The sequence below is a fragment of the Esox lucius genome, chromosome 5, assembly GCF_011004845.1.
Source record: "Esox lucius isolate fEsoLuc1 chromosome 5, fEsoLuc1.pri, whole genome shotgun sequence".
In the NCBI taxonomy this organism is placed as follows: Eukaryota; Metazoa; Chordata; class Actinopteri; order Esociformes; family Esocidae; genus Esox; species Esox lucius.
Window position 1 is genome coordinate 8,273,989 of NC_047573.1, and position 11,180 is coordinate 8,285,168.

At 42.2% G+C, this 11,180-nt stretch overlaps 1 protein-coding gene across 2 annotated transcripts in view; it reads left to right on the plus strand.

The window, feature by feature from the left end:
- LOC105028411 (forkhead box protein N2) overlaps positions 1-7,730 on the plus strand; it is a 31,326-nt gene extending 23,596 nt beyond the window's left edge. For both annotated transcript variants that reach the window (XM_010901150.3, XM_010901151.3), the window contains exons 3-5: positions 2,288-2,462; positions 3,262-3,333; positions 3,958-7,730. In XM_010901150.3, coding sequence (XP_010899452.2) covers positions 2,288-2,462; positions 3,262-3,333; positions 3,958-4,430 — 720 coding nt within the window. In that variant the 3' untranslated portion in view covers positions 4,431-7,730. The remainder of the gene's footprint in view (positions 1-2,287; positions 2,463-3,261; positions 3,334-3,957) is intronic.
- Positions 7,731-11,180: the final 3,450 nt, after the last annotated feature.

Here is an 11,180-nt window from a genome sequence, read left to right on the forward strand (position 1 = left end):
AAAGCGAATGACCATACAATCGTCAATGGGCAAAATAAATAAATAAAAGAGTCAAATTCAAACAGTGTTGGTTGGAGTCAGTGTGGACCTCTGTGCCATACATGCCAATGTCTCCCTGGCACTTAACCTTTGGTACTACAGTGAGAGAAATGACACAGGCAGTTCACATGTACAGGACTTTGCCCGTGCATACATAAATCCTAGCCCAACCCTGTAATAAGCCATTTAAGGATGGCCTGGAATGTTTATTTTCTGTTTACTTCCCAGCATGCAGTTCGCCCAGCAGGGTCTGGATTGGTAATCACATGCTCAGGTGACTGCATTATGATTCATTACGACTCGTTATGAGAGCGAGAACAAACAAATCCCCGGTAAGACCCAGTTAAGACTCATTGAGTGTACACTGAGATTCGGAGAGTCAGCCATGCAGACTAAACAGATGTTCTGGGTGGTGCTGTCAAATGTGCTCTATTACTGGCTAGTAAGACTAGTCATGAGTAACCAACTTTACCAGTGGTTCCTGTGACACTCCAAGAGGTGTATGAAAATGAAACATGAAATTATAGTAAAAATTTATAGAAAATATAGCCTAGTAATTGACAAGGTTAGAAATAATAATTTTTATTGAATTAATAATTGTGTCCTTCTAACTTTGCTTTTGTCAAAGAATCCTCCATTTGCAGCAATTACAGTCTTGCAGACCTTCTAGTTGTCAATTTGTTTCTGGTAATCTGAAGAGATTTCATGCCATGCTTCCTGAAGCACATCCCACAAGTTGGATTGGCTTGATGGGCACTTCTTACGTACCATACGGTCAAGCTGCTCCCGCAACAGCTCAATAGGGTTGAAATCCGGTGACTGTGCTGGCCACTCCATTATAGACAGAATACCAGCTGATTGCTTCTTCCCTAAATAGTTCTTGCATTGTTTGGAGCTGTGCTTTGTGCAATATCCTCCTACAACTGTGCTGTTGTAGGAGGATATTGGGTCCAATCAAGCACCATCCACAAGGTATGGCATGGCAAAATGGAGTGATAGCCTTCCTTCTTCAGGATTGCTTTTACCCTGTACAAATCTCCCACTTCACCAAAATCAAAACACCCCCAGACCATCACATTGCTTCCACCATGCTTGACACATGGCATCAAGCATTCCTCCAGCATATTTCCATTTGGTCTGTGTCTCACAAATGTTCTTCTTTGTGATCTGAACACCTCGCACTTAGATTTGTCTGTCCATAACACTTTTTTTCCCAATCTCAATTTTTGTCTGACCTCTGTCCAGTGTCTTTGTTCATTTGCCCATCTTCATCTTTTATTTTTATTTTCCAGTCCGATATGGCTTTTTCTTTGCAGCTCTGCCTAGAAGGCCAGCATCCCAAAGTCATCTCTTCACTGTTGAGTCTAGTTTTTAGCGCGTACTATTTAATGAAGCTGTCATCGTGGATCAGCCTTAATTTTTTCAGGATGAGAATAGACTGATGAGTTTCAGAAGAAAGTTCTTTGTTTTAGTACTTGCTGATGCTCCAGATAGTCAACTAGTCTCAGATGTTTCAGAAGAAAGTGTTTTTGGGTGGGACATTTTGAGCCTGTAATCGAACCTACAATGGCTGATGTTGAAGATACTGAACTAGTCTAAAGTCTTATTGCTTCTTTATTCAGCACAACAGTTTTTAGCTGTGCTAACATAATTGCAAAAGGGTTTTGTAGTGATCACATAGCCTTTTAAAATCAAAAACCAGGATTAGCAAACAAAGAAGTGATGGTTGGTGATAATGGGCCTCTGTACGCTTATTTGAATATTCCATTAAAATCATCCGTTTCCAGCTACAATAGTCATTTAAAACACTAACAATGTCTACACTGTATTTCTGATCAATTTTATGTTATTTCAATGGACAAAAAAATTGAAATCAAGGACAATAATTTTCTCTTGAAAACAAGGAAATTTCTGAGTGACCCCAAACTTTTGAATGGTCGTGTCTGTGGTGATGGGTAATGCCGTTGTCATGATTCCATATGTATTGATTCAATGTTCAAATTGTATTGATTGCCATGAGTCTGCTGCAGAGAGAAAGGAAAGAGCCGTGTGAAAAGGACAATGTGGTGAAAACAAACTGGCTGCCTAGTTAAGAAAGGAGATAGAGGGGAACATAAAGGGAATCCTGGAAGAGAAATAATGTTGTAATATCCTGAAGGATATCCTGGTATGTAACCGTGCCTGTGGCCCCATTACAGCTCAGTCTGGCAGTATGTTCTGTTCTGATGTGATGTGTTGATCTCTTCAGGTGAACGGTAAAGGATCTCTGTGGTGTGTGGACCCAGAGTACAGGCCCAACCTCATCCAGGCTCTGAAGAAACAGCACCTGCCTGCAGTGCATGCCTTCTGCACACCTCCAGCCTCCCCACCCAGGGCCTCCTCTCCCCCCAGACACCTCTTCCTTCAGGGCTGCTCCCTGAAAGGTGAGTCCTACCTCCCGCCCCCCCCCCCCGCTCCCACTCCTGCTGGACAGAACCTGCAGGACGAATCAGTTCACAGGACACGTCTCGCAGAGATGACACAATGTCGGTGTAAAGAGGTGAAAGGGTTCTCCTCTGTTTTTCCCCGGCTGTGCTTGTCGCGTGGCTCCGGGAGGATCTCCCGTGCGTTGACTGTGCACAGGGCGTAGTTGCGCAGCACACAGAAAAACACATAAGTGTAAGCCGTCTACTGTTGGCCAAGGCTCAGATTCCTCCACGATATATATATATATATATTTATTTGTTTTATTTTGTCCAGTTTTGGCTCTCTCGCTACATGTGATTTCTGATTCACATGGTTGTTGCCTCTGCACATTTTCGCCATGCAACGTTGGTCCCCAAGACATTCAGCATGACCATCCTCATTTTAAACTCATTTGGGTCATTGTTTTGTTTCAAACCAGAGACGCCTCAACGTAGATGATTTTGATCTGTATCCTGCCTCTCTCTCTCTCTCTCTCAGATCCATTTTTCCTTCTCTCTCTCTGATTTCTCTCTCTCAGTAACCTTGACTACAGAGGCCGTGTTGAAGCTGATGCAGACAGTATAGCAGAACACTCAGTCTCCACTCCTCTAGTTGATTATAAATTATTTAGAGCTCCTGAAGTGTGGTATGGGGAGAGCTTGGAAACCACCCTCTTATTTTTTTAAGCCCCATTCTGTCCTCCATTGCCTGGCCACGCTCGCTCGCACGCACAATGTCTATTCCACTGACCAGCATGCATGTTCTCTCCTCTTCCAGAGTCTGACATAGACGCTGCCACTGCCATGATGCTCTTAAACTCCGCCCCTGGTCATCAACACGCCAACCCATGTAAGAGACTCCACCCCACACCATGCCTCTTCCACCTATCGGCTTCACTCTCTACTCCTTCCCGCTACTCTCCCTTCCTTGTCTGTCTGTGCCACCCGCACGTATCGCGCTGTCATCTGTTTGTACTTTATTGCTTTCTGCCTTGCTGACCCAGAACATCTATCCAGCCGTCTACTTGCTTTAACACACTTCTAACACACTTGGCCACGCCCCTTCGTTGACTCATACACCACAGCCGTGGTGAAGTCACACTCCCGTCCTCACGCGCGCTTCTAGAAAGAATGATCTTCCTGTAAATAACCAGCGTTGTATTTCATTTCCCTTCTCCCCCATGTATTCTAATGATGTTGGTTAGAAGAGACACTTCTGCCTCGGCTGCTGTCATGAATTGTTATGAATCCTAATTGCTGTAATCTGTTGAACACATTCCCCGGCCCGCTGCTTATTTCATTAAAACCCCTTTCTCCTTTTTCACTGTGAGCCATGTCCACTGTCCCGTTGCATTCAAGATTTTGTCCTCTTCTCAGTCTCTCTCTCTCCTCACTGCCTCTCTACCTCACCTCTACCTCGCCCCTCCTCTACCTTTTCTCTACCTCACCTGTCTACTTTCCCTGCCTGTTTCAGGTGACCCAGACAGTCCACTGGACCTGTCCAGACCTGACTCGGTGCTGGTGAGCAGCGACCCGAAGCAGGACCACAACTACAGCAGCATGGCCCTGCAGCGCTGCTCCTCGCGCTCCTCCTCCTCTTCCCTCTCCTCATTGGATGAAGGAGGACCCTCTCCCAGCCACGCCCGCCCCAGGGCCCGCCCTCGGCGTGCGGGCAGTGAGGGCTTCCATAGCGACGAGGACTCTGACCTCGGGGACGAGAGGGGCGGCCGCACCCACCCCCAGCCAACTCCACGCCGCTCCTCCCCTTCGTCCTCCTCCGTGAAGCGCCCGGCGGGTAAAAGGGCTCGGCGGGAGGTGACGGTCAAGCCAGAGCTGGATGAGGAGCTGAAGGAGGCAGCTGGGTCTCTGCTCCACCTGGCTGGGATCCGCACCTCCATGGAGCTCAACAAACACAGTGCCAAGAGCAAAAAACTGAACAGGAAATGAGTGGTCGTACCCCGTGATCTCATTGCCCTCAGACTCCTGCCCCAGTAACTCCTGACCCCTGATTTAATTGTGTCCTGATTGGTCTTGGTTGTGCCTCTTACTCCTTTTCTGATCATTTATTGGCTGCTTTTGAGCCCTTTTTTTTTTTTTTTTTTTGACACATGATGGGGTATCCCTTCCTGTCCAACACAACAAATGGCAATAGTATAATTCACACAGGAGAACAAAGCCATATTGAGACTTTAGTAACTGGGGGGGGGTCAGGATGCTGGGGTGGGCTTGGGGTTTTCTGGGGACTGCTGAGGTGAACCGTCACCCATCGATCCAAAACAAACTGCCTGTTGTTTCTGAGGGCTTTGCCGAAGATCCTTGCAATTTAAAGGATTTTTTTTTTTTATGGATAAAGAAAGACGGGAAAAAAGCTGAAAGTTTTTCTAACTGAAAGCGTTGCATGCTTCCTCCTCAACCTGTATCCTCTTCCAAGTGAACCTATTTATAAGAGAATGAGTGCATGTGTGTAACAAAGGAAACCTAACCTCTGCTCTCCTGTCGAAGTCAGTATCTCCCTTTTCTGTGCTGAAGAACCTAAAAAAAAAAAAATACAAATAAAAAAAACAGTTTTATGATAGGCAACAACCTTGGTCTAGAAATATCATACAAAGAGATGCAATAATTGATCCTTAACCTTAAACTGCTCTTTATATTTGTTTCTTTTTTCAATGTTGGTATTTTTCCTGGTTTGATGACGACACTGCCGTCAAAATCAATAGATTCTAGGGACTGTATTGGAAGTAGAGATGATCAATGACGCGGTCTGTTTGGAATATCGGATCAATCTTACCGCAGAGCTGAACTCGGGACTATACCATGTCAGGATTAAGCAGCAGAGAGTGAACATTGAACTCTGCTACTGCCCTGTTAAACACTGGAAGAAAACCAAGATGGCTGACCGCGCTAGACTGGCATGGTCAGGAAGAGTCCTCTCTATTCTTATGCTCTGAGAGGGAAAAAGTACATGGTCATGCCGTCTGAACATACCCCTCTGTAGTACTCTTCCTTCTCAGGCTCCTCTCTTTATGTCATAACATTCATCCTTTGTTTATTGTGTGAACTGAGAATTTACAATATTGATGATGCAAGTCTCTTGTTTGGGTGTCCTATATAGACTAATCTGGCAGATTAATGTTGTAACCATAGTGATCCCATGACACTGGCAGGTGTGTGGCTACGTTTTAAATCGTGTATTACTAGTCACAACTACTTTAATGTTAGTATTAAGGACAACTGTAAGGATGTAGAGGTTATAATAGCAATGTAGTGAGTCTGCCACCGTAACGCTTCTCCGTAGCGCTTTGTTATTTTGGCCGACCCTGAGGCAAAGTTGAGGCCGTGTTGAGAGCAAGAGAGGTCTTGCTTTGTCCTGTTCCACATAAAGGAAATGCAGCCGGAGGAGGGAGGGCAAATGGAGAACTCCTCCCTTCCCAGTACTGGGCTGTGTTTACTGCCAGTGGACTGCAATGAGTTCAGTGACAGGAAGTACAGGATGTTACAACAGAGCTGCCCGAAGAGCAGAGGCCACAGAGTAGTTGTGTTAAAATGTGCATCAGTAAGCAAAATGCCAAAAGTTGTCATGAGCCAACTTAAGTGCAAGTTAAGATAGATTGCATACAGTGCCAAAAAATTATTTATTCCACAGAAGTGAAACTAACGAGGGCGCTGCGAGCATGTTCCTCATCTCACCGTTGTGCGAGTGACCGTAACCCGGGCCGGCTCCAGGCATAAGCGACGTACGTGTTCGCTTAGGGCCCCCGGCCGCAAGGGGGCTTTCGACTGCTAGGGAGCCCCTGACAGATAGGGGAGAGGGGGCCCCAAATCCAGTTTTGCTTAGGGCCCTCAAAAGGCTAGAGCCGGCGCTGACCGTAACATTGTTGCTCTATTTTTCTAGAAGCCCACTAACTGGAAATGTAGGAGGGAATTCCTGACCTTGTGGACCCGGTCTGACACAAAGTGTATTTTAGTTGTTCTGGAATGGGAATCGCAGCATTCTTAGAATGGACAAGTTTCTACTTAGAATTAAGATGGGCATAGAATCCTCTAGTCTTACCTGGCTGTGAATGAATGAAGAACAAAATGTTGTTCATTAAATCATACATTTATTTATAATATTTAATTTATTATGGACAATTAAATGGAACTTCTATCAAATAATGGTAATTTGAAATCAGTGGAAAGCTAATTTTCTTTCTCCCCTCTGGTAAATACTTTTTATGGGACTGTTTTATTTTACTGCCATAGACCAATACTATCACTATCTGTTATAGTGATTACGTGCATCTCAGATAGTATTTTGCCAATGTACATTATCTTTTGAGAGGTTCCTTTTCAACTGAACCATTACTGCCAAGATTCAAGATGTTCTGTGTTGTTGTAGGACTGGATAAAGACACTTCATTAACATATTGATCCTGAACCATTGTTTTGCCAACAGTTACGCCGTACAGAGATGGCTAGGATTGCCATCTATTGAGGACTCTGGAAAGTTGATTTAATCAAAAACTTTTACACCCTTCATCTGAATTTGTATTTTTTTTATGTTTAGATAATATTTCCGACTGCCCGAAATAGACCATAAACATTCGCTGGTACTCCTTCTCTGTTGGGATACCGCCTACATCAACATTGTTATACACACCTACTGCCACCAAAAACCCACATTTCTGATGGTTGCCCTCGGGATATAGTCTTGGTGCCGTCATGGACCTGTCAATAATTCAGGACAATTTACAGTGATTTGCTCATGCTGTAGCACTTGTAGCTAAAATAAATAATTTTCTATCAGATTCAAAGCGAAGTTGATCCTGAGTCTCTCAGTGAGTGAATGTTTTTTGAGATTTACAAGGTCTATCTGCATGACATGGAGTGCTAAGACTTAACAAATAAACACCGTGGGTTACCCCAGGCCAGGTATTGTCACTTTAAACAGTGACACGTGCTAGACTCAAAGCTGCGCATAGGATTGCTTCATTGTTTGGAAACTTATTGAATATTGATTGTGATTTTTCAAATTCTGTTGCAATTTCTTGATTATGATAAAGCATTTTGTTGTGTTGAACTAACTAAAGCTGCCAACCCAGTATCGGTCAGTATCAGTCATCTGCCCTGTCTGTTAGACAGACACACCTTTTGGTTTTTGTATGCTAACCTCTGTTAATAAAAATGTTTATAAAGTTTATTTTCGCCAAAGATATGCAATTGCATTATATATGGTATTACAAAATAAAATGTTCTTGTTTTATCATTGGTCTGTTTTTCATGTGTTCATTTTTACTACTGTGATTATGCATTATGAAGTAAATTCAGTTTGTAAGTATATAAGGATACACAGTCTTGGAAATCGTACTTTTCCATCATTTCTGCAATGCTACTGAAAATCTAAAGTTAAACACTGAAAATGTGTGACAAAGAGTCAAGGGTTATGAAACCCCAAAAGCCAAGAGATTGTGCTATATTAATATATAACATTTGATCAATATCGCCACCTGCTGTTTAGGGGACACAACAACCTAAGTAAAATATAATGATTTCAGAAGTGACCACTGTAATGCAAATGTTTCTAGTTCATAAAGAAAATACATTTGACCATAATTATTTTTAAACTGCTTCCTCATTTGGGTATCTACTGAATGCTGTATGTTAAAGTGCTCAAAACAATGTATATCTCAAGAAAAAACATTTTAAAATCTATTATGTAGAGTAGGCCCTGGTGTTTATAAAAATAATTGTATGTAACATTAGAATAAATACATAGTAATACAATAACATTGAACAATAATTGCTTGTGTTGTCCAAAAGGTCATTGATATTTTGTGAAAGGGCTAGAAGAAATGGCAAGCTGAAAACAGAAACTTGCTTGTTGCGGAAAGCCAGTAAGCTGAAGAGATTGCAGGCCTGATTTCTTAGCTGCAACAAGGGTGTCTTTCTCACGAATGAACCGTATACTTTGGTGCCAGATGACTCTGCCAGGTGCTGAGCAAGTACTTCACAGGATTTCCGTCTCTCCCTGAAGGAAGTGAACTTTAAATGCTGTTCATTAGATGCAAAAAGCTTTATTTGGGTCTTCCGGCGCTCCCTGTTATATGTTTTAAACTTTCCCTTTTTTTTTCTTTACAAGATTTCACAAGATATCAATCACCTTTTGGATGACATAAGACATTATTGTTACTTTTCATTGTATACATTTTTTATTGTATTTATGATAATGTTACGTCATGTTTTATAAGCGAATAAAAACATACTGCCTATATAAATAGCTTTAAATAATTTCAGATAGCCAACAGTGCTGTATATTATATAAGTTATCAATGAGCCCTTGTTGTTAAAATGTATTAACTATTGTGACAGAGGCTGCTTTATTGTGGTGAGTTATTATGGCTGTCTAGATTAAGTCAGTCTTGTCTGGTGTCATTTATCTTGTCTGATCTGGTGCCCTGTCTTACAAATTCTCCCCCTCATTCATTTGACATCTGTTTGGATCTTAGGAAGAGCTGAGCCCTAAGGCCACATCTCAGGACTTCTTGGCCTGACAGCTCCATTTGGACAACTGTCCATTTCCACAGTCAACCTGGTCTTGTTGCTGATATAATTTCTCACTGACAACAGCTTTCATTGCCACGGCCCACCTGGTGTAGGCCCTGTCCAAAGGCCACTCGGTCATGTTGCTCAACTAGAATCTGCCTGAAGACGGCCCACCTGTCTGGCCCGCCTGTCATCCAAACGTTTCCATTTATTGAGGAATGATGTGGCCCTGAGAAGTCCTATACTCTTATTATCTCCTCCCAACACTGGCTCCTCTCTAGGTCTCTTCCTAAGATCTGACATTTTTAGAGAGTTTTTCATAGCCACTGTTTCACAACATCGTGTTGCTTGCTCTTTGGATTTTTAGGATAGGTGTCGGTATAAGACTTTGTGACAACTGCTGATTGTAAAAGGGCTTTTTAGGGCTTTTTTTTGTAACACATTTGATTGACTGATTGATTGATTGACACACAGAGGAAGGCTGGGTCTGTCAAAGCACCACGCTTGTTATATCCTTTATGTTTGTTTTTTACATGTATAAAAGAAGCTTAAATAAATCATTGTATTTTTTTAGGACTTCCAAAGCTTCTTATTAAAACATTGTTTTAAATAAAAAGCAATTGACTCCAGCCCTGATGCAGGCCAATACTTGGTTAATGAGGAATCAGCATTACCACCCAACAGATGGCGTCCTTCCTACATAACACAACTTGTCCTTTACAATGATCTTCCCACTGTGATGGTAATTCAGTCGATAGACACTCTTAAAAGAGTAAGTACAGAGACAAAATTATCTTGGCAAGATGTCATGAGTACCTAGTGATGATCTGATATTATACAGATATGTGTGTCACAATCAAAGACTGGAGTTACATACCAGGTAATAGAAAGGCAGACATTTCTCAAATGTACAAGGATTTCCATAACACCACCAAGTGGAAATCCCAGAAATCCCAGTCAGAGTAGCGTATTAATTCATCTGTTGGTAAATGTTCGCCAAACTGTCCAGGTTGCACACAGAAACATTTCTTCAATTAAATATTTCCTCACTCTAGGCAATCAGTAATTTCACAAATCAACAATCCCCACCTCCACCCCCAAAAAATAAAATAAAGGGGTTCAAACTCAATATTTGACTGAACATACTATGACAGGGCTTTTAATAAACACATCCAAGGACTTTCAACAGGACCAGCGTGAACAGTCTCTGAATAATCCTAACTAGAGCTCTCAGAATTAACGGAATGTCGAAACAAATGCTGGCTGTTCTCAATTCCAGAGACCCAACCTAAAGAAGAGACAGTTTCTACCTCCAGGTCATGAGACAGTTGAACAGCTAGCGCTAGCTAACCACCTGCACATAACAGCCTGCAGCGTATGTCCTTTTGCACTGACTCTCTGTACACTTAACAACCACACACACACACACGTAGTTCTTTCTATCCTAGTGGGGACCTGTGACCCAACTAAGAAATCCTTGTTCCCTACTGCCTCACACCGACCTAAATGACCTAACTTTTATACCCAAACTTTACCTTTAGGGTTAGGCATGCCTAGACCTACTGGTCAAGCATGTTGAGCAAATATAAAGCCTTGGGTTTCAATCCACAAGGTGATACACTCTGTTGATCTGTCCTTAAACAAGGCAGCTAACCCTATTTTCCCCCAGGACGTTGCTGTATGTAATAATGTGTTTTTAGGTCACTATTTCTTTGCTTGTCTACACTCTGGCTTGATGAGTATATTCAGTATATTCTTTCTGTATATTTATTATTTATTTCCTTTCAATATATTACCTTTTCAATAACTATAATATACACATTTTTCTCATTAGCATTTGTATTCACTTGAATGTAGTTTGCACGTCTTTAACATACTATTGTCTTTAATGTAATATTTTACATTTAATGTTTTTTATGTCCTTAACATACTAAACCTTTGCTCTATTCTGAGATATGATTGTCAGGCCAGTGTGGTCACCTCTTGTTGCTATTCAAAAAAGAGCCATAATCTACAAACACCATTTGGTGAGGTCAACAGTGCTTGTGTCCCAAATGACCTATGCGTCCTGTTCAAAGGCTGCACACCAAATAGGGAGTTGGGTAACATTTAGGACATCTTGTCCCTGGAACCTTCACCATGACTGGACTACTGGCTACATAACATATGCTCTAT